At 42.1% G+C, this 27971-nt stretch overlaps 1 protein-coding gene across 16 annotated transcripts in view; it reads right to left on the minus strand.

Moving 5' to 3' along the window:
* Positions 1-27971, minus strand: part of RYR2 (ryanodine receptor 2) — a 646139-nt gene that overhangs the window by 207361 nt on the left and 410807 nt on the right. For all 16 annotated transcript variants that reach the window (XM_067535799.1, XM_067535792.1, XM_067535786.1 and 13 more), the window contains 9 exons: positions 27037-27142; positions 24183-24326; positions 21436-21709; positions 14281-14395; positions 13424-13556; positions 11086-11189; positions 4223-4358; positions 2975-3161; positions 1822-1924 (listed from right to left, as the gene is read on the minus strand). In XM_067535799.1, coding sequence (XP_067391900.1) covers positions 1822-1924; positions 2975-3161; positions 4223-4358; positions 11086-11189; positions 13424-13556; positions 14281-14395; positions 21436-21709; positions 24183-24326; positions 27037-27142 — 1302 coding nt within the window. The remainder of the gene's footprint in view (positions 1-1821; positions 1925-2974; positions 3162-4222; positions 4359-11085; positions 11190-13423; positions 13557-14280; positions 14396-21435; positions 21710-24182; positions 24327-27036; positions 27143-27971) is intronic.

Consider the following 27971-nt stretch of genomic DNA (forward strand, 5'->3'; position numbering starts at 1 on the left):
AGTGCTGATACTGCAAGATTGTAAAACTGCCAAAATATTACTAAAATATGTAGCAGGTATAGGAGGTACCAAGATACTAACTCTCTGAAATGACACTTTGATGGATAGAAATGATACATGGAGTGGCAGTGCCCAAATCAGCCAATCAACGGAAAATGGTGGTATTAGACTACGTCAGGAGGGTGGCAACTACCTACGTGAAAGGGGGCAGAACGAAAGCGTATGTAACAGTGTATAAAAGAGGGTGTCAGAGGGAATACCGGCGTCCGGTCTAGGGGATAACAGAAAGTCCTGCCGTTGGGCCGAGACCATTGTAACGCCGCCAATATGAAACTGACCCAGAGATACTCTGTAAGTCATTTCTCATTGTGCCGCACGCAATAAACCTGGCCTGGGTGCCTTCGTTGCTCAGCTAATCTGTGGTCGTGTCGACTCATTCAATCCGTGAGAGCCGTCTCAGTTTCCTGGTCAAGGCTGGGACAGCATCTACACAGGGACACAGCATCTACGCACGCAGCCTACACTGATAAACATCGGTGACCAACACACCGATTACCACACTTATTATATAGATATTTCCCATTTTTGAGGATGCCTAGACCTATATAAACCTGACATTTGGGGGAATCTGTGCAAGACTGTGTTATTTTAGAGAAAGCTGGCCATATTTTGAACTTTAATGTGCACAAGTAGTTCCTACCTCCTGCTTCCCACTCCCACTTGTTAGTTTGCCTCATCCACATGTTGCATCTAGTCATAGCCCACGCCCCAGTCCTGCAAAAACTTACATACATATTTAAGTAAGGGAGTAACCCTAATAAATTTGGTGAGATCACTGACATGCATAAAGTTAACCATGTACATAAGTCTTCGCAGGACTGGGGCCTAGATTGTAAACTCTCTGGGGCAGGGACTGCCTGTTTAGCATATGTATGTATAGCTCCTAGCACAAAGATCCTTGACTAATATCCCTAAGTGATGCTAGTACACTGCGAACAAAGATCATAATGGACGACCACTGTATATCTCTGGGGGCAGGAATTGATTCTTCATGTTTTAATGGAAAGCAACATCATTTTTAATTTCTATGTGAGTGATGAGAGTGGAAATGTATGTAATGAGAGTAAAAAACAAATACTGTTTGTTGTTTAAAAATAGTTTACAACTGTGAAAAAGAAGAGGGCAGTTTGGTCTGGATAGACTCACTACCACATGGGAGAACATAGTTCAAGACTATCTCCTGGACTCTCACACAGAAAGCTGCAGGCAACTTAATGGGATATTTTCAGTCTTCTGATAGGAAAGGAGGCAATATGACATCTTGCTTTGTGCCTATTAGTGAGTGCAGAAATGCACAGTGGGTTACAGTCAGAGACAAAATAGGGTAGAAACAGTGGCTCTCCAAGATTTTTCTTTGATGAAACCTTCTGGTTTATTGGGGCAAAATGGCGATCTTAGAGCCATGAGATATATCTTAACTGATACTCTGCTTTCCCTAGAAGCCTGTACATACTGGTATACTCAATGGAAATGTAGGAAGAGCAAATTACTGGAGCTCAGATCTGCCATGTTGATTCTGAAAAAAGAATTTTGCCTCTGCACAGGTTAAAGGGAAACCCTTAAGAAACGGACAACTGGACACTGGTTTTAATGAACATCAAAATGATCCCACATACATATTTCAATCACACCTGCACATTTAGATATCATACTGGCATAACATTGTTTCCATAGCTAAAAGGTAAGACAAGTTACTGCGAAAAGGCCAATGAACTAAATCATCAGTAAGAAAGTAGCAGTATTTGGAGAGAAAAAACTTACATGCATTTCAGGGGCACAACGTCCTAATAGGTCAATCAAAGCAGCATAAAAGGTCATGATGGCATTTCCCATGTGGATAGTGTCATCTTCTTCTTCCATCTCACTTTTATTTATTTGTTAATGGAAACAAAATATGAAAAAAGACTTAAGACTATTTCATCAGCTATGAAATCAGCACAAGGTTGGGGCCAAAGTCAGCTCACAATTACACTGGTTCAAAACCAGGGTGACGTGACTCCATTGCCCTCAGAGAAGTTATTCTGGATTTATACCAGAGCAATTGAGAGCAAAATTTGATCCTCAGTCATCATACTGACATCTCCATTCTTACTTTTTAACCTTCAGTTTTCTAATGGGCACACTATGTAATACAATTTCCAGCACTCTTTTCAATAAGGGCAGCACTGCACCAAGATTACAGTAACTAACAAAGAGAATCTGTGTATATGGAGTACAGAAGTTTTTCTTTGAAGTCTCTAACGCAGCCGTGTAACTTGCTGCCTCCTCTCCATTCTTCAAGTGGAGCCTGAGATTATGTCTATACTGCAACTAAAAACCTATGGCTGACCTGTGCCAGCTGACACGGGCTCGCAGGGCTCAGGCTAAGGGCTGTTTAACTGTGGTGCAGACATTCAGGCCTGGGCTGAAGCCTGGGCTCTAGGACCTTGAGAAGTGGGAGGTTCCAGAGCTCAGGCTGCAGTCTGAGCCCAAACATCTACTGTGCAATTAAACAGCCCCTTAGCCCGAATCAGCTGGCGGGGCCAGCCATGGGTGTCTAACTCCAGTGTAGACATACCCTAAGACTCCATCCAGCCCTAAGGTGTTTGAGGGAGAAGCAATGGCCACATGCAGTCCCTCCCTTACTTCACAACAGTAGGCGGTTTCTTACCTTCCTCACTAATAGGCAGCAATAAGGAATCCTGGCTGACTATAGTGATCCTGGCTGACAGCTGAGTCCAGGGAAAGAAGGAGGGGCCCCTCTTGGCTGAAGATGCACACCCCATGGAATTTTGGGAGGAAGGGAGAATATTTCCTGCCCCACATAGTCAGGTTATGTGATAATATTTTAGGAATATGCTAAAAATACTGAATTCCATAAAAAGGATTATAAAACAAAAGGTGAAGGTAAACTGAACAGCTCTATTGGACCTACAGAGTTTTACTGGATCCATTACTTGGGGAAGGTCCATCTCTAGTAGAATCTTCTGATATTTTTATAGCTTCCTCCATGGCCGCAAGTAACCCGTTACCTCCTTCTCCTCTCAATGCTGGACCAAAGCACTCAGGACGACGAATAAGCAGCCTGACCACAACATTAGCATTCTCTTCAACACTCTCTCCTAGCATCATACAGAAAAAAAAATTGATCAGTGGATCTATTCAGTATATGTCAGAGATACGATCAGTTATAAGGAGGGTGACGAAGACATATTTTATATGAATCAGTACAAGACAGAATGTACTTAAATATAGAAGACAAAATTCAACAGTTTTCAGCTGGTCTTATAAAAATATCAGATGTATGAAATTGGTAATGCCAAAAGAAAGACGCAAAGAAGATTAGTGTTTACATATTTAAATTCTTTCACTCTGCTGTTCATTTTAAAAAGTAAAAAGGGGTTCAATGCTGCCTTCAGAAATTTCATATAATTAACATTTACTTGATATTATTAAATCAGAAAGAGATGGAAAGTGTTAGACTGCATGTCAATTTCATCAGCATATAGTCTAAAATATTTACAGTGAAACTCAACAAATCTAGTAACGCGGTATAAGCCATTAGCTCAATAAGGATGAAGCTGCATTTTATATTTCATGCACACACACACACACACACACACACACACACACACACACACACACACACACACACGCACACGCACACACACCTCTGATGATTATCGCAATGGAAGTTAAGCATATAGTAATGGAATATTTATTTGACAATCATTTTAAATTAAGTTATGGTCCAAAAAGTGACTATGTAAAAAAATAAACTAACGTATCCCATTCACCTGGGGTGAAATTCATACCATTATCAGAGGATGAGTTCAAGAACCTATGCACCAGTTAACCACTTAAACCAGACCTTATATGGGTTTCCTGAGTCATATTTGCTTACTTTATTCACAATGTTGCATTTTAATTTTTTGCCATGTTATGACCTTTGACTGTATCGGTACTTCAGCTTGCTGTGTACTAAGTCGCTATATGGACCCTGCTATCACACACTAAAATTTCTGTAGTGCATAGCAGCAGGGTCCACACAGCTACTTAGTGTTTGGCAGATTAGAGTGCTCTAGATTCACACCCCAGCTTGCTGCGCAATAAATTGCCATACAGATAAGCCCTAAATGACAAATTTTACATATGAAATTATTTAAACATTAGAGAACAGTACCATTGCAAAAAACTGCAAAACGAAGAAAATCCAGATACCGCTCTCCTTCAACTGGATTCCATCCAATGTCTGGATATCCCTTAGAAACCAGCAAAGGGCAGCTTTGCAAACCACATCCAGCCAAATAGCGAACTACCTAAAAATAAAGTAAAATGAAATAAGAAAACATTTATTGTGAAAAAGGAGAAAGTTACTGTTTCAAAAGGAAGTTTACCCATACACCCCGTCCCATCTAGCTTCCACCCTCTAGGCTCCACTGAAATGGTTCTAAGTAAAGTCTTCAACGAGCTTTTCTTGGCCAAAACTAAGGACTGGTACACCATCCTCCTCCTCCTCAACCTTTTGGCTGCCTGGAACTCTGCCAAAGATGATCTGCATCATGAAATCTTGTCCACTCTCAGTTCTCTTCTTTCTTCTTCTCCAATCATTCCTTCAGCATGTCTCATTTCTGCTCCAACTTTCAGTGAGAGTCCCAAATGACTCCATTCTTAGTTCCCTCTTGTTCTCCTTCCGAACTCTATTCTTATTCGAAAATAGGTTTTCAACTATTGTCTTTATGCTAACCACTTACAGATCTGCACTTCCATTCTAACCAATCTTCTTCTGTCCCAACTAAAATGTTGTCCCCACGCCATCCCCCCAAAACAGGCCATCTCCTTATGGTTATCCAGTCATCAACTTAAACTCAGTGTACCTAAAAATGGGCTCTCAAATCCCACTCCCCCCAAGCCTCTTCCCACTTTCTCATTTCTCACTGACCCTGGACAACAGTTCCATTGTCCCTGCAACACAGGCCGTTAACCTGGGTGTCATCTTTTATTTGACCCTCCCCTAGATCCACAAATCCAGGCTACACCTAAGTCATTCTGTTTCTTCCTGCACAACATCTCTAAGATCCAGCCTTTTTGTAAGTGCATCTAAAATTCCCAACCAAAGCTTCTTCATCTACTACAAACTTCTCCTTTCTAGCCTTGACAAATGGCATTTTGAACTTCTTAAATCCATTCTTGCTGCTGCAAAGATCATCATCCTGACTTGGAGTTCCAGCTATGTCACTCTACTGCATCTCTCCACTAGTTCCCCTTCCTTCTCCACATCAAACACAAACTACTTGTCTATTCTTTTATGGCCCTTCAGAGCTTAGACCCACCGTACATTGTATGATATTGAGATGTTGACCCCGAACTCCTCTCTGCATTATCACCAACCTTTAATGACCACTAGTTCAGTCTTCCTTTAAACACATTTGCACTTTCTCTCATGCTTCCCTTATGCATGAAAGGAGTGCCCCATAAAAATCTGCAAAGCTCTTACATTTTTTTCTTCAAGGGCAGATTTACCAGAGGAAATTTTGCCTGTCTGACTACACCGGGAAACTTAAACCAAGAAAACCCTCTTAGCACAGACACTGTTATATCAGTACAAAATTGCTTCTAACTTTATAGCTTATCTCAATTCGGGGAACTGGAAGAAGCACTTTTATACCAATATAAAACAAGGTTACTTACCAGTAACTGATGTTCTTTGACATGTGTTGTTCATGTCCATTCCACTATAGGTGTATGCATGACTCTGGCACGGCTACTGGAACTTTCTTCCCCTTAGCAGATCCCATAGGGCCAATTCTGGTGCCCCCTGGAGTCCCACGCACATACCGCGGTATATGAGGCACTGCCAGCCCTATGTCCCCTCAGTCCCTTCTTTCCACCAACTCCGGTGGCGGGGACAGGGAGTGGGTTGTGGAATGGACACGAGCAACACATCTCGAAGAACATCAGTTACTAGTAAGTAACACTGTTTTCTTCTTCGAGTGATTGTCTATTCCACTATAGGTGACTAACAAGCAGTACCCTGGAGGTGAGCCGGAGTTAGCGGTGAGCTGCCTGCAGCCCAGCTCGCTGAAGCCCACTACTTCCCGCGCCCTGGACAGAGGCATGGTGAGACGTGAAGGTATGTACCACCAGCCTGGCAGTTGTTTTGCAGATGTCCTGCCCTAGCATTTCCGCTAGGGAGGGTGTGGATGGAGCTTGAGCTCTGTTGGGCAAGCTGCAGCATCCGGAAGTGACATCTTCACCTGCTCATGGCCGAACGCGATGCATAAAATTATTCCCAAGGAATTTGTGGCGGCCGGAGACCAGTGAAGCTTTCATCCGGCCGGATGCTGTGAGGAAGAGCTGCATCGCTCTCCTGAACGGCCTCGGACATCTGATGTAGAAGCCAGGGCCCCACTTCCATTTTAGCGAGTGCTGCCTTCTCCTCTTCTCCAAACCATGTGGTTCAGGGAGACCTGGGGAGAATATATGATTGGTCCAATGAGACCAGGCAACAACCTTGGGCCAGGGGGCCCACTACAGTCTCACTGAATCTTATCTTATAGACTACTGTCTGAGGGAGGAGCTCTGGGGTCAGAGCTCTGATCCTGGAGACCTTTCTTGCTGAGGTAAATAACCCAGGGAGGCCACCTTCCCAGAATGCTAGAGTAGAGGGCCTGACGCCCTGGGTTCTGGGGGGAGGGAGCATGGGCTGGAAGGACCAGCTTGAGATCCCAGGGAAGCACTGGGTTGCGGGCCTACGGATAAAGCCTCCCACCCCCCTCAGGGACCGAAACGCCATCTGACAGGAAGACCGCAATCCCCCTTCCAAGTGGCCGATGGGCGGTTGATACGGCTGCTAGGTGGGGCTTCGGAGAGGCCACAGTCAGTTCCTGGAGCTTTAGCTGCGGCAAGTATTTCCTGGATTGCTTCCCCTGGTGAAAGGCCGGGCAGAGTATCTCGGGACTGCTCCCGGCAGGCAACAGTCACTTCCACTTAATCCGATACACAGCCTGCATGGAGGGTTTCCTGCTACCCATCAGCTCACACTGGGCCCGTTCTGAGCGATCGCTCACTGCCTCTCGGCCACCGATCTATCACTTCCCAAGGTGTTGGGGATCTAGGTCTGGGCACCACAGGTGACCGTGATCCTGGTAGCTGGAGTCGCGCTGGCTCGGAGGCTCCCGAGGTGGGCGATCAAGAAATCCCGCAGCATGCTGAACCCGTGCTGGCATGGCCAGCCGGAAAAATCGGGATGGCATCTGATTAGCCCCTCCTAGTGGAACAGAACTGTATGCAGGAGGGGAGGGCGGGAGAAAGAATATAAAGTCTCTGATTGCTATCAACGAATGGAGTTGGCGAGCACCCTTGCCCCTTGACCATGGAGGGAGCACCGTGGACACCTCGTGCTGCAGCCCGATACAGACTGATTCCCTTTGGGGAAACCCTCCTCCAGATGGTCGTAGATGCCCTTAGTAGGCTCTGCAACCCCTCGTGGTGAGGAAGAGCGACCCCTTGATGCAGTCCGCCTCACCGTTCCTCACCCCTGGGAGGTGATCACTGCCAGGTCCCAAGGGCCGATAGGTTCCCTTCATAAGGCTGATGAATGGGTTCCCACCGCCTGTCAGTGTAGTACATGGTTGCTACACTGACAGACAGTACCTGCACCTCCCTGCTTTCGAGAGGTGGGGGCACCTTCCACAATCCCTGTGAGCGTTTCGCGGGTCTTCACATCAGTGTGCCGACGCCTGTCTTTCCTTGGCCAGACGCCTTGTAAGCCAAGGTGAGCGCTGATACGGCACTGTACCCTTTGCTCAAGATGGCCACTATCAGGGTAACTGAAGGAGCCTATTCCTTGAACGGAATGCCCCTTCAAACATCCCGAGGAATCATTCACCAGACTTGGGAGGCTAGGAGTTTCTGCTGTCGGGTTATTATTATTATTTTTTGGGGGAGGGAGAGTGGAGGAGAGGGGAACATAGCCCCTCGGTGTATGAGCTGCCTGCTCGGACTGTATCCTGGGGCCGTGACTGAAGTGGCCGAAGCGTCAGGCTAGCTATCCTCACCCCATAGGTGCAGGCCACCCTGTGCCCTATCCGCTGTCGGCAAACTTTGGCTGTTGTCGTAGGGCGTTTGTGTATGTGGCCCATCCTGAGAAAGCCTGTCCCACAGCAGGGCTGGGGCAAGAAGGTCTGGTCCAGGAAGCAACCGGTCACACCGATGCATTCCGTAGGCTGCACCTGAGTTAACGTGAGCTTTGTGTGTTTACCAGCAGGACCCCGCCAGTCGCAAGAGAGGCCTGACCGGCTCACCCTGCTCCAGGCTTGGGACCTGGACCTATCTGGTCAGACCAAACACCGTCAAGCACGCAGCTACCCCTGCCAGGCCTTCAGTAAACACCGTCAGCCAAGTAACAGACCACGGGGTAAGCCGAAAAGCATTATAGGGAGTCAACCCCTACGAAGTGGAGGGACCTTTGAGGATGTACGCCCCTAACATCCAGGGCGGCATACCAGGCTTCTGTTTCCCTTAGGCCCCCATACAGCCATTGGGGTGACTATTGCCTTTAAGGCCATCTGCCTGGGGTTCCGGCACCTTCACTGATGGTTGCTCCCCCAGGTATTGCATCCCCAAAGGGACACTGAGGCACTGTTGACAGACCACTGCTGGGGCTGCCCAAAGCCTCTTACTGTGCGGTACCGTCACTCCAGAGAGTGACCCCTCAGCGACGACCACCTCGACTACCAGGTTCGTTGTGAGTGCCACAGCCAGAGCAGGCATATAGACAACGTTCCAGCGAGCTGAAGTGACCCGAGCATCATCCCTGCACTGAGGGCTTTTTGCACTCTGCATGCGTCTCGGCGCTGAGTCAAGCTCCAGTGACCAGCTCTGCCTGGCCTCGGTGCAGGGCAAACTCTTCGGTGCCAAGTCTGTTTCTGGCCACCGAGCTCGGCGCAGCCTCAGTATGGGGGGCGAAACCTCGGTGCTGAGGCTGACTCCAGCATCCGGGGTTCCTTGATGCCTCAGCATGGGGTGGAGAGCCAACTCCTCAGTGCCAAGCCTGTCTCTGGCTACCAGGTTCCGCATCGCCCGGTGAACACCTCAGTGCTGAGTCCATCTCCAGCATCCGGGTTCTGCACTGCCCAACACCTCGGTACCAAGACTGTCTCCGGTGACCGGGATCAGCACCGCATCATTATGGGCGAACTCTTTGCTGCCGGAGAGCGGGAACAGTGAGATGGACCTCACCCAGTGCCGGGGGGTCGAGACTGGTGTCGGGCGAGCAACTTCGCTCTCCACCTCGATGCAGGTCGGTCTGGCGACTGCGACCTGGATAACTTCTAGGGGAGCATTCCTGCTCTACCCTAGGAAACTGGTCTGCAGGAGATCTTCCTCCCTGTATCAGGGATCTCTTGAGCCTTTCAAGAAGTCCCAACACGGGCTTCCCCTTAGCACTAGCCCCTTCTCTCTTGTGGAGATATGGGCAGCGACAGTGTATGCAAGGCCAACAAGGCTCTTGCCACCCTTCAGCCACTAAAGCTGGTAGGTACTGAGGGGCTCCTCCACTCCTCAAGTCAGGGGAGGCTCCCTGGCTGGAGATGCTGGCTCCGGCAGCAGGTCTCCCCAATCCAACCTCGGTGTGGATCAGTGCTCCACCCCGCCTGCTCCGACGGTGCGGGGGAGTCCGAGTGCTTCCATCTCCGCGGTGCTGAGTCGGGTCAGTGCCGACAGTGCTCTCTGCACCGGCGGCGCGCTGGATACTGCAGCGAAGCTGTTGGCTTGGAGCTGGCTCAGAGCTCCGTGAGCCAGGCTTTCAGGCGGATTTTCCGGAGGTCTGGAAGCTTTACTATCCGTTCTCTTACGAAGAGCTTCCCCCCCATGCTTCAGACAGTGGGGATCAGTTAGCCAGAAAGCCTTCCCGCCGGAGCACATGGCTTGAAGCCATGACCTGCTCCCAGTAAAAACTAGTAGACTATCTGCAAGTGTCTAACTACCACTACAGCAGTTACTAATCTAACTAACTAACTAACACAAAAAGCCCTAGTTTAACATTTAAACATGGGGAATAAAGCGCTTGCAATGGAAGCGCAAGCAGTTCCAGTAACTGCCACGGGCGGAAAGAAGAAACTGAGGGGGTGTAGGGCCGTCAGCGCCTCATATACTGCGGCATGTGTGCAGGACTCCAGGAGGCACTAGAGCCAGCCCTACGGGATCTGCTAAGGGGAAAAAAGTTCCAGTAGCCATGCACGGAGGTGTGCACACACCTATAGTGGAATGGACATTAGCAATCACTCGAAGAAGAACTATGCCTACAGTGGAGCTTTTACTGACATAGCTATGCCAGCAAAAAATCACTCCCTTAACCAACATAATAATTATGCTGGTAACACGTTTAAGTGTAGACTGACTATGTCTACAAATATGGCAGCAAAGTCGCCGCGATCAGATCGACTTATCTGGATCAACTGAGTGGTCTGTGAAGACCCGCTCAGTCGATCCAGAAGTTGACGTACTAAAACCACTCCTCAGGTGGCGTAGCGCTGTGTCGACGGGAACTTTGCGTAACTCCCGTCGACTGCCGCCGAATCGCCGAGGTAAGTGTAGACCAAGCCAAAGTCCCAGTTCCTTGACAGTGGCTAGGCAGCTGTAGTGCTGTAACAGCTGCTTATTATGTTAATAAATTGTTACTTTGTGCTCCCCCACATCTGTTGTCTCTTGCCTCATACTTAAAACGAAGCTCTTTGGGACAGGGACCGTACTTTTGTACTGTGCCTAGGACATTATGATCTGCTCCAAGACTGAGGTCCCCAGGTGCTACTGCAAGGCACATCGTAAACTTTTTCCACTGAGTAAATTTGAAGTTTTCAAATTGAAAATGTTTGAAAGCCCAGCATTGATAATACAAACAGAAGAATAAAATGTCCAGGAAATATATGACTTCTGCTGATCCATTATTTGTAATGATAGATACTTATTGATTCACATTTTATATACACACACACACACACACACACGAGACCTGGAAAACTGCTAGAAAAGATTGTCATTAACCTTCTCCAGGTCAGGCTCCCTTAAAGCGAGTGCAAGTTCATTGTTATCCATCACAGATGCTGCTGCAACATCTAGAGGGGTTGATCCTCGCATAGAAGGGGAAGCTGTCAATAAAACAGTTACCAAAGTTAGTAATTTAAATTTTAAAAATAATAAAAATGTAATAGCTTAATAAAAATACAAATACACATGTCCAGAGGACTAATATATTTACCATTGAAGTTATAATAAGCTATGGTGCAAACACCTGAAGTTTGGGCATTAATAACCAATTAGTAGCTGAAAGCCTATGTAGTCGCACGCACATAATTTGTAATGAGTGCAAAAAAAAAAAAAAAAGCAAGCTGGAGATGGCTGAGAACTCAAAAATTTGATGTCAACAGACCATGAACTCCAGTGATGACTGAATCTGGTGATATTCTAAACAAAAAGAGCTCTCCACCATACCTGCAGTCAGGGGCTATGCCTGCCTGGGGCTATTGTACATGCTGGCTGTGCTGTTGTGTGGGTGGTTGTATTGTGCTGGGAGAGTTGTATGGATGAAGCATGTGTGCAGCCATGAGGAGCTGTGTGTGTTTTGGGTTACTGTGTGCACTGCTTGTGTTCTTGGGTGGATGGTTTTGAAGAACTGTGACAGTTGGGCCAAGCATTGCACCATCTGGGCCACCTCCTTCATGCAACCAATGAAAATGTTGCATACAATTAGCTGTAGAGTAAGTGTGGCGATTGGTTGACTTATCTCTGATGTCACTGTGGTCTGGACTCTTGACGTGCATAGATCCATGCCTTACTGTAGCAACAGACAGCACGGATGTAATTCATTAAGACAAAATGGCTCAGAACTTAAAAACTGGATGATTACAAACTGTGAAACCCAGTCATGATATAGCCTAGTGATCTTCTGAACTAACAGCTACATGTATTGTTGAGAGCTCTATTTCCATTACTTCATACTGACTCAACAGATATTAGACTTTGGAGTGATGCACTCAGGTGACAATCCTGGAATATTATTACACAAATACCACTTCACTATTTTTTTTTAACCAGTAGCATTATTAACACTATTATAAGTGATCCTGGTACTGAACTTTCTAACTTTGGGCCTCATACAAGGTTCCCTTGTTACCTCGTGTTTTCATTCAATCAGAACATTTTGTAAAATTATATTTTTAGTCTACAAATTTCCATGCTTCATTTCAGGTAGAAGATAATTTTTTTTTTAGGGAGGAAGGTGGGTAGAAAGTTTAAAGAAAATCCATTTAGATATTGATTGAGTTATGGATAAATGGAAAATATTATTCAGCTTTAAAATAAGTGTTTTTTTCTTTTCTTAAAAATGGAAATTAAATGCAACTCCCCCCCATGTTAACATAATATTAGCAAAAGTTCTCACAGTAACATTAACTCACCCTCCAATGCAAACAGTTTAGCTGACTATTTTCACTCTAGACATATTTTTGGGCTATGCTTCTGACATGCAACAATATGAAACACGACAATTTTGATAACTAAATTTTTGAGCATAAAGATAATCAAATACAACGATGTCATCCAGAAGAAAAGTATTAAAACAAAACAAAAGTGGCATTTAACATTTCTGTGCCACTTCTGATCATCAGTATAAACAGCATGGACATGTTAATGTTAGTATGAAAACCTTAATTTAGGATTCAGTTGTGAACTTCCTACCACACCCATGAAAGTGAAAAGCACCAGCAACCCTCCCACCCCCAACCCCTGTACAGGTTAGCATGTCCTTGGCTCTGCCCTCTCCCTGGACAAGCCAGTGCATCCAGGCCAGCATGGGTAGGGAGAAAAGCTGTACCAGGAAAAGTTCCGTAGAAAGGAGGAAGCAGGCATTGAACGGTGACTCTTATGGGTAAACTGTTCTGTTAAATATCTTGTTCAGTTCCTGGAGCAGCGTATACAGACTCTGCCCTTTCCTTGGGGGTAATTACAGTGTGCAATTCAGCCCTTATGCATTAACTGATTTTCTTGCTGAAATGTTTATCTATCATTTTTAATTAATGTAGGGTTGATGGGTGGGCAGTTCTTTGTTTATGGGGTTTTCTGGATTTAATAATACAGTTGCATAAGGTCTTTTTCACATTTAATAATATAGAAATTTCAAATTTAAAAAAAAAATCATACTGCCAAGCAGAATGCTATGGGAAGGACTGTTTTAAACATGAGATTTTTTGGTACAATTTCTCTGTTTGTTCATAACTTATAAATCAATGAAAAATGTTAAAACTGTATTTTACACACACACACACACACACACACACACACACACACACACACTTTGGACACACTTTATAATGTTATTACTCACCAAGCCCAACGCTGCTGTTTTCCAGTAAATAACTAAGATGATCAAACATTGCCTTTTGATTCTGCCTGCTGATGCGGCAGAAATAACACAGAAAACGACAGCAGTTTGCCACCATCTTAGGAAAGGTGATTTCCTAGATAAACAAGACTAAGTTAGAGCTGCAAAAATCACCCAAAAATCATTGTGTGCTGGGTACTTTTACATATTTGTCACCAATCCTGCAAAATTATCTTTCCCGAGCAGACACCACTGAAATCAATGGGGCTCCGAGAAAATGCATGGTTCATTAAGTCCAGTGGCACAGATTGTGGCGTTAACAAGAAAAAGAGCTGGATTCACATCTAAATCTTAGATTCAAACACACTGAAGTGTGGGAAAGTTCAGATGCACAGTCTGATGTCATGGCCATCTCTAACACGAGCATCTCTATTTTCCAGAAAAATGTCTTAATTTTAAAACTCTTTTTGAAATCCTTAAATATACTTCTTGGTTACATTTATTTTTATATATATAATTGGAATTTTTTCCATGTACCATGGAAGTCAAGAGTCCCTTGCAACCAATACCTATAAAATATAGTAGGCTATAAAAACCTTCTTTTCCCATGTGAGAATAAAGTATCGCTTCATCTTTTTCTAAACGAACAACCAAGAATAGGATCCTTATAATGTAATAGTATTAGGATAATAATTAGAAGCTATTACAACTTTTCTTATACAAGGTGAGTCTGCTCACTTGACCTTATATTGTGCTAATGGGAAATGAATGACTGCTTAGGGTTTTCAGCACCTTGTAGGATGGAAGCTTTAAAAGGTCATATTCTAAATTCTCTCTCTTCTAGCAATGAAATTCTTTACCTTGGATTCTCCTCCTCCAAGTACATTTACCATCACTTCCATGACAGTCTCATGCATTCCTAGAGCCCTCATAAGATTAGGATGTTGGTAAAACACTTTGTTATTCATGATGTCTCTATAGAGAAACAGAATAAGAAAATTCAATAAAATGTACTGTTCAGGGAAAATATTTTAATTTTTCTGTCACATCATACTCACACAACCACCTGTCCGAAGAACAGGCCTGCTTTTGAATCCTTACTTGGGTACAAACCCCCTAGTGCTTGTGCAGGGACAGAAGGACTGGGCAAAATCAAGTTAAATGTTAGAAGTTATTGAATTTTATTGATTGAGTTCAGTCCTTGTAATTTAATTAAATTATAGAAAATCCACAAAGAGTTGAATGCTTATTTGACTGTATATTACCTACACGGAATATTCTCAAAGCCACATGATACAGAGGTCATAAGTCAAACTAGAGGCCTTACTGCAAATCCAGTGAAAAATACCTTGTCATGATGATGGCATGACATTTCATCTCCTAACAGGTTAGCTGGATTTCAGCGGATTGATTCATTTCATATATTCAATGCACCTGAATTACATCCAGACAAAACTGATAGAAGAAAACTCCTAGGACTCTGTTCAGCAAAAACTCCATGCGGCTTTTGTACTAGGTGCTCAAGATTCCCTCCTCAACCACACACTAAACGATTTTGGAGATCTTATCTGACTTATAAAGGCCACGACAGCATGGAAGATGAGGGGCATTTTAGTCCAGACCTCAGGATCATACCACCCTCTTTACTTTGAGTTGCAGAAGGTGAAAATAATGGCAGGAAGGGTGTTATTATGGCCCAAAAATCGGTCAGAGGGACGGGAGTTGAGCCAAAGAGGCACCATTCCACCATCCTCTGACTTCTCGCTAGACACCATACAGTCCATGGGCTGAGGGGTAATGTGAGTGGATGGCTTGCAGGGGTGCTGTGTAGAGCTATTCTCTGCAGCATCATTCCATATAAAATCCACAAGGAAATTGGCCAAGGGAAGGCAGGGAGAAATTGAGTTCTGAGTGGGTGCATGAGATATCCAAGAAGTAGTGCCAATGCCTAGCACCCTTCATAAATGCCCCAAGATTTCCTCATGGTTTTAGAACATCCATAAGGTGAGAGGGCCATGACTAGGGACATGGTGGATTCTCCATCACTTGAAGGCTTTATTTAAACACTGATTGTCTTTTTAAAAGATATGCTTTAACTCAGACAGAAGTTATGGGCTTGAAACAGGAATTACTGAGTGAGGTACTATGGCTTGTGTTGTCTAGGAGGTCAGAACAGATGATCATAATGATCCCTGCTGGCCTTAAAATCTATTAATCTAACATTTTCCTGACATTCACACCCCATATGCATGTGCCACCCTTTTTTTAAACTAAAGTCTAAATCTGAGATTTATTTTTATTTATTTTTATACCACGTAATATTGCTTAGTACTGTATACTAAGTAATTTACATAGATGCAACCAATCTGACAGTTAATAAATATAACACACTGGTTTACTCCTGTAAAATTGGTCAGACTGCTAGAAGTGTTTTTTAATAAAAAAAGATATTAATAAATAAAGTCATAGTGGAATAAACGCCAAACACTATCATCTCACAGAATTGCAATAAGATTTCCTCAAAGAGGAAAACAATATAGCAAATCAGGGTTCATGGGTAAGTGATGTTAATAAGCTAACCAGCCTAGGCCCAATCCTGCAGTCCTTACTCAGGCAAATCTCCCATTGAAGTCATCGTGATCTTAGCCTGAGTAAACACTGGAAAAAAGAACCGGAAGTGATGTGACAATGGAAGCTTCAATTATTCATTAAATAATTATTCTTCAGTAAGGGTTTCTAAGACTCTTTCTGTCTAATTAAAAGACTGTGGTATATGTGATGCAAGTGAAGGAATTTTCTTCCCTGTAGGAGAATGCACATTTGCAAACATTGCCCCAAATAACAGCACCAACAGTACTGGTATACCTGGTAATATGTCAATTACATCTACACCCCTTAGGCATTTGCCTTTGAAATCTGCCATCAAGATCAAGAAAATAATTTAAAATCTGAGTCGGAAAGAGAATGTAGGATATATCTACACTGCCTCATGGGTTGGGTTACTGGGGTGTGAATAGCAGTACGCATCAAAGTACTGTGCTGTAATATTCCCGCGTGGATGCTGCGGATGTGAACAAAAAGATTCCTAGTTCACATTAATGTAGTCCCCTTCAAACAGAAATACATGAATGCAAAATAGGAACCTTTTAGTTCACACCTGCTGCAGCCACACACGGGAGTTACAGCACAGCACTTTGGTAAGCACTGCTGTTTACACACCAATAGTCCCAAGAGCACGGCATGCCCTGTAATTCCAGTTATCCTCTTATCAACTGTTAGCCACATAAAGAACAATCAGAAGCATTTTACTATTTTTCCAATAAATGTTAACCTCACTATGTGAATTATTGCTCAAGAGCACATTTTCCCCTTTCTGCCGTACTTCCACAGTGCAGCTTTAAACACGAGCACCAATTCTGAAAATGATGGTGTCAATATTATTTTGCATGCAGATGGAGATGTTTAAAAACATGACTATTTTTTAAAGTAATTACACTTTTAAAAGCTGCAGCAAGCCTTCAAATTATATGCAATCTAGAATTAAATTTGAAAGCAACCTACCTTAGGTAAGAGTGAAAATGAATAGATAATCATATATGAAGCAACAGCATTGTTAACTCTTCTGATTGTATTGAGAGACTTGTGATATTTGTTTTGTTTCTTTTAGCCCCAGCCCCTGGAGTTATGTGATTATGTGAAAACCTCAGCTTTAGTTTGGTTGTGAAGAAAAGCTTGAAAACATGAATGCTAAAATCTCAATCTCTGTAGTGTAGCTAACAACTGCGTCCTTACTAGTAGGGCTTAGCTCTGTCAGCCCCTAACAACTAGCTGTCCTCTCTTCCTGTTTCCCAGACAAGCCTTCAGGTCAGAGGTGCTATGGGATCTGTGCCAGGAAGTCTCAGACCCTGAAAACTGCCCCTGCTTCTGCCAGCCCCAGCATCTAGTCTAGGGGCTATGGGCCACGACCTGCTAACAAAGAGGGACAAATCAAATCTTTCAGGAAGGCCACAGGCAGTCTGTTTCTGGTGTCTTCAAGGATCTTAACTTGCTTACTCCTCCCAGTAGCCATAGACTCTTCTATCTCCACACAACATCATGGCTTAGATTTTCCTTTTTCATTGGGAGCTGAGCAGTCCTGAACATGTAAGACACTTCAAAGATTGGCCAGTTGTACTAAGGACAAAGTCTCTTTGAAAGCATAACTCTTACAATACTTGGCATAATTATTGAACATATTATAAAGTCTGACAACCCAGAAAGACTGCAGTATATTGTGCAGGTTGAAAATCCATTATGATGAAAAAGACCTGAGAAAGAGCCCTGTGTAGCTCAAAAGCTTCTCTCTTTCACCAACAGAAGTTCATCCAATAAAAGATATTACCTCATCTACCCTGTCTCTCTATTACAATGAAAAAAAGGAAATTGTGCCTTTAAATATGATTGAGCAATGCTCCCATTTATCCAGTGGAAGAGAGGGATAATTGATACTGTATCCCTCACAATATAAAATTTGACACACTTGTAAGACTGGAAGTGATGCTTGAGCAAAGCTTAAAAATCATCAGCCTTTTTATTAAGCCCAATATCTTGGGCTGAGCTCTTGGACCGTCAAAAGCTACTTTACTGCTAGCTGTGCTCCCTGGGGTTCAGGAGTAGCTAGACACAACAGACACATTTGTTTCTTCTTTACTGATGAAAAATAATGAGAAGGGAATTATTTTCCTTGTTTCTTTTAAACATCTAGCTATGATCTATCTGCCTCAGATTTATTTCAGACAGAATGTAATTGGTCACTGCACTCACAATAATTGATACATTGCTTTCTTTTCAGCGAGCGGCTAGTATGCACTCTGTAAGTATCTGACATTATGAATTGATTAAACTATAATCTCTGGTTTCAGTTGTATAATTCAGTTAAAGACTAGCCAGCCACCCACCCACTCCAGACAGGTTCTATGTACATGGCCATTGCAGTTAAGTCTTGAACTATTCAGACAGGGTACTTTGAGCTCTTCGCCATGTGAATAGATCATTTGAAGGGCTTTTTTAGCAGTGTCTGTGGATTTAGGAATGGCTAGAAGGTGATAGGTAGAAAAAAGTTCATGGCCATTTGAAAACGTACACTCACAGTGTTAGTAAAATTAAACCAATCCGTCAGATAGCTCACAGGCTTACAATTGTTCTAGGATAGAACTTTTTCTGAAGAGTTTGAGACAAATCAGACAAAACAGTTAAAAAATATAAGAGTTCAAAACTGAGCTGATTTCATTTGAGGTGGGCAGCTCAAGGGCAGCTCTCCAGGACCTTGTATGAGATTCCTCAACCAAAGGTAGGAGGAAGAGTCAGAGGAGAACATTATCTGCTTGTACCAGAAGACGATGGGCAAAATATCATGCTTCCACAACAATTACAGAGCATGGAATGCTGCTTCCACAGGGTCTTGTTCAGAACCAGGACAACATATGGATACAGGAGAACAGCCAGGGTCATGGGGGCAAAAATGACACATTGATCACTGACAATCAGGAGAGGCATCCCCCAGTTCCAACCTTTGTTGAATCTGGAGGTCTGCTTGGAGCAGACGGATGCCTGGATCTGTGGCTTTTATGATACCTACAAGTTCCAGCACCTGGACTTGAGGAGCATACCTGGATCTGTACCACATTTCTCTTTTAAGGGAGAGGGGAGTAGAACTGGGACTCCCTAAGGTTATTAATCATATGCCTTCAGGGAACAGGTCAGAGTTTTAGTGGCTTACTTTGTAATTCAAATAACTAAATAGTACTAACTACATTATGAGGGTTAAAATGATTAAATTATATACAGAAAGGACTTAATTATGAATAATGAAATGCAAGTATATTTAGACCTACATAGAATTCCCAGTTTCAATGGAAGAAATTGTTATACTCAGGTTGGTCCCTGTACAGAAGTTCTAATTCAAGTTGACACATGCTATGTCATTAATTTAAAATCACTTTTGACCATCCGTCTCTACTGACTGTCATCCTCTGGGGAGAATGTGACTTCTGGTCACAAAAGTACATTGTAATAAAAAATACTACCAAACATAGTGCTTGAAGCCTTACAAAACTCCATTAAAAAAAAAAAAAAGACAAAATGTAGCACTTCCTTTCCAGCACAGGTACAATGTTGCAACTTCATACAAAAACTTGGGGTTATTTAACCAGGACTGAAAATGCTCTTGGCCCATAGTCAATATGAGGGGGATATAAAAAGGAACTAGCTTTGGATCTGGATTCTAAGCGTGTGCTGCTAGGCGCAAGGTCTAATGGTGGGCAAGCTAGAGGATTGGTAGAAGAATCGGTGAGAGGATTTATGGCTGGGTAGAAACTTCTTTCTTGTTCTCCTACCCAACAAATGGGCACTATATAGCATTCAGAATTGCTGCTTCAAAAATCAAAAAACACTGCTTCAAGCAACAATAAAAAAACTGAAGTGGAAAATCCATCTTTTTCTTCTTTTAGTGAATTCAGAAACATGAATTTGTGCTTGCAGTTACAAGTTTTATGGAATACACTGGTCTGAGCGTAATCATGACTCTGCTAGTAACTGGTTCTAGCAACTACAAAGCCCATTAATATCTCACAAACAAACGTATTCTCCTTAAACCTCTAGCTTTTGGTGTTGAAAGTCTCAGGGTGATCTTCACTGATGGCTACGGTATTTATATGTGTATGCAGTCTCTATCCATTAAATTTATATAAAGGTCCAACACTGTCCCAGAGAGTCATTACACTGCACCTTTAAGCGGGGGGGAAATTTGTCTGGCTGGCTGAATGAAGGGAACAGTGCTTTATGGTAGCGAGGGGTTAGGGGCTGTAGAGAGGTCAAACTGCTGCGAACAGGGAAAAGAGGCCAGCGTGGCAACACTGACTCATCCCCTGGGTATCAGACGGGTGACAGGGTTTAAAAGGGGCAAGCAGCGCTGTGCGTGAAGCACTCTTTTACATGGAGCAGGCTAAGGCAGCACCCACCCTCCCTCTCCTTCAGAGGGTGAAATACCAGGTTTGGTCAAGACTTGCTGTGGGCACTGCACTAGCCGCCTCTTTTTTAGGGGGGTTGGGAAGGAATTTCTCTCTTACCACCAGATTGGCCTAGGTGAAGTTGGGTGAAGTAGGTGAAGTTCCACACAGTGGGTTCAGGGAAGTCTTTGTTCATGTATGGCATGAAGGGAGGTTGGCTGTATGTCAGAACTCATTATATAAGTGTGGGGCGCATGTCCAGTGCAGGTACTCCACAGGAAAGATAAGCAGTGACCAGACAAACGGCTTGAAAAAGGACTTAAAAAGGAGGTGTTTGTTAAAGGAATGAATCGGGGGCAGGGGAGAGGGTTGGGGCTCCTACAAATGGTACAGCAGGAAGCCAATCCTCCTTTCTTATAGCACAGCTTAAAGCTCCTACAAAGGTGAGTGGGGTGGATGCTAAGGACCCAGCAGTGGATTGGCTGGGGGACCTGGCTGGAAAAAGAGGGGGAGCTGGCGGAAGTCCCACAAACAATTATTGAATGAAGATGGGGTTACCTGCACTGTACACTTTTATCTGCCAGGTAGTCCCAGACATCCAATAATAAAGTTGCAGTCTAATTAAAACCATACCAAATGACTCCTGTCCTTTTGGGATAGCCAGATAATATCCTTTAAAGTGAAGTTATAGTGTTTCAAATACGACTGATATGTTACTGTAGGACTGTAAACAATAAAGCACTTAACTTTTGCTTCTCCCCTCTGAATTTTCCAAAAAGATAAGACTTTATAATGCAGTTTACTACTATTCAGAAGACATCTTTGTTAACAATGCTTCAAAGCCTAGACTTTAGAATTACTGAAAGTACTGTCTACCCGACCCAAATTTCCCTTTTAGCTTCCTTAAATCATAGGCAGACATTATATTTATAGTGAAACAATACGCTTAACATAAGTGAGAACAATGAGACAAATAATTGGAAAGCAAGAGGTTTGTCAATCAAGTGATACTGTACTCTAGCAATTTACCCTAATCCACGAATCATGAGCTTCTCTTCCTCCTTGCCCATTCTGACACTGAGCAAGGAACGGATCTGGCCCAGGGATGCCAAGAGGTTGATTGTATCTTCCACTGATACACCATTTATGGTGTAAGTCTTTGGTAAGGCTCGAACCAGACCACCGATACCATCATATTGACGATGCAGCAATACAAACATGGCCCTCACTAGCTCCGGATCCTCTATTACTGACTCCTGGGCCCAGCGTACCATGGTCTCTGAAATCAGTTGCTGAAGAGTGGCTAAAAAATAGAATACATGAAGAAAAATCAGCATTAATTTCTCATGTTTCTAGAAGTCCCTTTGAATGCATTATACACAGCATATATTGGAATTAGTACAATCTAGAAAAACACAATTCTTTTCTTAACAGGCTGAGGTACTATGTTATACATTGTGTCAAGTGAAAAATATGCCATTAGAGGGAAAACAAGAAGTAATATTTTGATGTAAGAAGCTAGCTTTAGAATTACAGATATCACTGTAATGATATCCACATTTGACTGTGTAAAAAAGCATGAAGATATACTGGATCCTCAGTGAAGAGAGACTGTACAGCAGTGGGCAGCTATACTTCCAGATACTTTTTCCTTGAGTTTTGAAAGCAACAACTCTGGGAGTTTTAATATTTACTATGACCTCTAACCAGAACATACTGTTTGGTGCCCCGTGTGAAATAAATTTGTATTTATGTATGTATGTATGTATTTATTTACGATCTTATCCCAAACTGTAGGCACATTAGCAATTTGAAATTTAAAATATATAGTATACTATAATTCAATTTAACCCATCGTCAACACCAAAGCATCCTCCAGAAGAAATTGAAACCTTCCATGCTCACCAATCCCTTCAGAAAAAACTGATCAATAGGTGGGTCAACTATTGGATGGTTTCAGTACAGTTCCTAGTGAAAAAAAAAACCCACTATTGGCATCCTTGTAAAAGCAGTCTCAGCAGAGAGGACAAAGACTGACCAGGCAGCATGAATAGGTGCAGAGTGTGAGATTAACATTAGAACAGAGCAAGTAACACATTGTAGGACATGGAGAGTGCAATGGAGAGTTTTGCAAAGCACTGGAAACACTGAGGGAATATTGTGATCATTGAGCAGAAATGAAGATCCTGAAGAAGATTATACAGCTGACAATTTGGGGAAAAGCCTAAATGGCATGGTTCTACCTGTAGAAAGAGATCACCTAAGAACACCTAAGATGTGAAGCTTAGCTTTGCCTTTGTTTGAATATGGAATACATATGGACAAGCACTCAAAGATGAAGCAGGTGTTGAGAGAGTGACAAAAAAGTGGAAGGCCTATTTTTGCCTAGTGGGATTTCAGCAATAGTACTGAAATATTTATATATAAATATTTCATTATATATACATTGGAGCATAGCATAGCTTGAGATATGCAGATTTGCTAGTACAGATGTAGCATTGATTAGGGGTGTCCCTTCCCTTTTCCTTTCTTTTATAAACAAGGAAATAGTGCAAAATTATGCATATATAACATTAATGTTGATAATTTAAACATATAAAATTCAGGCCATTCAAAATGATGATTCCTATAGCAAGTGTGAATTGTTCCTATTGCACAGCTATACAGAGGAATAAATGTGATGTGATATAACCAGTTATATGAAATACTGAATATATACAAGGGAGCTGAGTTACAGTTACCGTAGAAAGCTACCCTTTGAATTTTCAGACGTATTTAATTTCTCAGGTGCAATATTGCATGTACATAGGGTCTTCACTAAATATTAATTTTTCAACAATATTAATAGTTTAAGTAATACAAACACACATTCAATATCATCATAGATGTATGTTCTTGTGATGGATAATAGCCTTGTGCAGAAATATATAATAAAGTTTCCATACTTTGCCTAAGAGTTTGCTTTATTTTCACAGTTTATAGTAGGATGGCAGTGTCAAAAAATAGGACATCTAGCCACCTTACCATGGACAAGCAAAAACTGTGGTGGTTTTATGAAAAGGACATATGGTTACCTGAGGTGTTATGCTGCTGCTAAAGGAAAACAAACAAAACCTAATTACACAACTGATTGTCCCCTGAAGTCTAATGTAAATCCCTTCATGTGGGAGGTCGAATTTAGGACCCTTGGATGATGTTAACATCCGAAGGGGTGGAGTTTGTCAGTGATGGAGCACTTTCAGCAGGTGGCAAATTAACACTTTTTTTTTTTTAAACTAAAGTACAGCAGTATAATTTAGAGGCTGATTGTGCAACCCTTCCTCATGTTGATGAATAATTACTCATGCAAGTAGTCCCACTGAAGTTATTGCAACTAGCTATGTGAACAAATGCCCACCAGTGAAAGTGAGTTGCACAATCAGGACCTTGTTAGGATTCTTCACTTTCCTTCCCGAATTTTTGCACTGTTTACACAATTCCCTATGCACCTTAGATATAATTTTTGTTTGCTCCCACATAATATAACTGGAAAAGGGACTAAGTGTGTGATGTGAAAATAAGCTTCCAAAATTCAGCATAAGAAAGTTGCTGACAGATCCCATTGGGAACAATATTGTACATACCGAAAACTTAAACCTGCTTTGAGTCAAAGCCATAAGCTTAAAGGTAGACACAGATGCTTCCCTTAAAATTCAGCTTCTTCTGACAGATAATATATACCACCCCCTCCTCCTTCAGAGTTAGACTACAGTGGACTTTGATTTAATTTTACTTACAGGGCTTCTTAGCATCATTATCAACTGGTTTCTCATTTTGTTTCTTCTTCAGATATGTGACTTTTTCTACTAGGTACATGAGGCGACCTCTAATAGTTAAATCATTGTTGCCATCCAGGGCTCCATCTTCATCTAGTTCAATTCCTGGAAGTAACAAATATTAAGTCATTAAAAATATTAAACAGATTACAGCTGTGCTCAGTGTCCAAATGTGGAAACAAAGCCAAATTGTTTTTGTTCTGTTCTGTAGTTAAGTGTACTACAAACAAACAAACACACAAACATGTGGTACTGCTTCAAGTGTTATCTCAATTTACAGATTAGAATAGAGGACTGGGAATTAGGCATCCTGTAGTCAAGGCCTTGTTCTGTCTTTTATTCACTGTGTGACTTTGGGTCAATCTCTTAGCCTCTGTGTGCCTTAGTTTCCCCCTCTGCAAAATGGGAAAATACCTACATCACAGGAGGTTTTGTTTAAGGCTTGATAAAGATTTGTAAAATATTTTGAAATCCTCAGTGGAAAGGCATTACAGAACTGAGAGTATTGGCACTGCTGTTAATTCATTTTTCAGTGAGCAGGTATGAGCAAGTAACTCCATTCATACTATCGTGGTACATGTTATATGGAGCTACAGGAAAGACAAGGTGTGAACATGCAAAATGTGTTGATTTGATGCAAGATTTGTTTTTCATTTTTATGGTTTAATCTAAAATAATGTCATTGAAACCTACAGGTTTGGTCCAGGCCCATAAGTAATATTGATGTGTCACAACTATAGCTATGTCTACACTGACGGCGGCAAATTCGCTGCTGTCAGATCGATTTTTCCAGTTTGAATGAGTGGCAATGAAGACACACTCAATCAATCCAGAAGTCAATTTAATAAAACCACCTCCCTAAAGAGCATAATGCTGTGTCAATGGGCATGCATTTCCTATCAGCCAGCGCTAAACAGAAGTTACGAAGTCGACGGGAGTTACGCAAGCTATTCTGCGTAGCTTGCATAACTCCCATCGACTGCTGCCAAATTTCACCGGCAGTGAAATACAATTGTCACTTTTACACCATGATTCTACCTCACATTAGATTGTTCCTCTCACTCCTTTGGTATCTTCTATAAAGAAGTTGGGCTGTTTATAAAATTGATTTGCCTTATTTGCATTATCTTTATGGCATGTGAGCTATTCCCTTTACAGGCTGTTTTATTGCATTTCACCATAAGGAAAAGGTTAATGCCTGGGTCATCGATAATCATATATTTGACACTGAATTATAAACAGACTTGTAAGGATACTGCAATGTGATTGGTGGAAACGGTTTTGAATCTAAAGAATTAACAATAATGAAACTGAATGGTCTCAGCCAGTTAGAGTGCAGGAACAGTGTGTAATTAATGATGAAAAATCCCCCCAGTTATACAATTCTTTGCACTCTGATTCCAGATGTCAGATTTGCAGAATATCAAAATGATTATTTCTTAACCAATGCATAAGCAAACTCTGCATTTTACCTAAAGGCCAATGTAAACAAACTAGACTGCATTATTCTGGGAAAAGAGGGTGATGGTAAAAGGAAAAGGAAAGGATGCAGAAGACAAAGAGGAAAATGAGAAAGAGGAAAAGGAAGGCCCAAAAGAGTTTTTAATTCTTTTATTTGAATTTACCTCTCTGCCATTTGATAGTTTTTTAATATTTTGTAGCTTTTTTATTTAAAATCGGAATATTTAATTTGAAATGTTATAACAACAACAATAGAGAAGGCACCTCCTGTTCATTTAAGACCCAATCCTGGAAGGAACTCCATGAAAAAAATCAGTGGGGATTTGGACAGGTACAGGGATTCACATACACAGAGCTCCTTCCAGGATCAGGGCCTGAGTTAGAGAAAATAATAATCACATGACTCAGCTCCATCTTTTCTCCATGCAATGGAGGGAGGATTTCAACATGCAGCAGCTCAATTGCCACCCCCACCTGCTGACTGTCAGCAGCTCATTCCTTTTACAAATTGAGCAGCTAATTTCTCCTATTTTCTACATGTGATTTGGAGGGGAAGGGCTCATAAAGAACTTTAAAACAGAGAAGTGGTGATTATCTACAACTTTGTCTCATCAGTCTCTAGGAGACTGAAGAAAATTTAAACAAAAGGAACTTCTTAATTGGATCTGCAGCGTCCCCAGATGCATGTTTAACATTTGAAAAATTATTTTGTTTTTGTTTTGTTTTGGTTACTTTGCATTTACTTTATTTTCTTACAATGTTCAACATTTTGAGCTTAAGCACCGTTTTTCCTATATGTGTCTTCAACAAGCTCTCAAGTTTTAGTAAGTGAACTCTCATGTCCTCCAATTAGCGTTTGGAGAACATGAACAGCTGAGGTCCATCAGCCATTTTATTGTGGATAATAGGACCACAGATATTTTGACAGAGTGAAATTCACCTGTTGGTGAATGGGAGCAGTTTATCAATGGTACCAGGGGGAAAAGAAGAGCAGCAGTTGCTATTCTAGCCCTAGATCTAGAATACTATTGAAGAGCTATAGAGCTTCCCAGCACCATGGGAGCTAGATTTCATCCACTAGCCTCTGAGGAGAACCACATAAGTTCCATTTATTTGGGGCTTGTATGAGAGGAATGAATTTTCTCTTTGTCAAATAAAATGTAGTGCATTTTCTGTTATTTTGATCAGATGAGAGGGTGCACTTGGGTTATAATGACTGAGGAATCCACACTCCTTTTTGTATTATCTATCTATCTGTTGCTGACATAATTTAACATGTAGCCTGGTTTTGCTCAAGTTATTGAATTTGGTTAATAGAATTTCAGAAACAAGAATATCCAGAAACAGGGTTTACCACAATGTGTCATTAAGTCCTCATGGAACTCCAAGAGCTGATCTCTAATTTCTTCAGAGCAAGGACAATCACTTTTATCATTCTTAAAATTCAGAAGCATGTTAATCTTAAAAAGAAAGAATACAAAAGACAAAGTTTAAAGTTTTGGGAGCATCTTTTTTAACATTTTGCAGTAGACTATGCAGGAATACATAAAGCAAAGAATGCCCGGAATCCAAATATGTACTCAGAAGAACAACAGAGTATCCAGAAGGTTTACACTTAATATGCAAATATTGCATTTCCTTTTGCTCATTATCTCCGTAAAATGTGCAGGCAACGAACTTTAAAACATTTTTTTTCAATTATAGAAAGTGTTTAGATAAACTGAAATACCCGAATATCGGAAGAACTATAATCTCTGAGGGGAAAAAAAATCAGGCATTTAAAGTAGAGTCGGTAAAAAAGGTAATAAATGATCATCAGTGTGGTCTGGTGGTTAGAGCAAGGGATAGGAGTCAGGACTCCTGGGTTCTATTTCCAAACCTGCCACTGATTAGTTGCGTCACCTTGGTCAAATCACTTAATCACTCTGAATATCAGTTTCTCTATGTGTAAAATAGGTTTAAAAAGGGTATTATAAGGTTTGTAAAGCATTCTGAAATCCAGAAATGTATGTCTATGCAAAGTTTATTATTATTGCAGAACTGAGAACTAAGCCTACTTTGCTATAATGTCATTGTACACACAGACACACATGGCAAGGCTCCACTCTAAAAGCTTGTCTACACTGGGAAATTACAGGGCATTAGACAGTGCTAGCTAATGAACACAACATATTACTCACTGTAAATAAAGATTGTCAAATTTAATCTCATATCAGGTGACGTCATGTCATGATAATCCCAAGTGTGGACCCTAGGGCTAACCACAAGCAGTTGACTGACACAATGTTA

The sequence above is a fragment of the Emydura macquarii genome, unplaced genomic scaffold, assembly GCF_026122565.2.
Source record: "Emydura macquarii macquarii isolate MOO-44397 ecotype Brisbane River unplaced genomic scaffold, CSIRO-AGI_Emac_v2 contig_3517, whole genome shotgun sequence".
Taxonomy (NCBI): domain Eukaryota; kingdom Metazoa; phylum Chordata; order Testudines; family Chelidae; genus Emydura; species Emydura macquarii.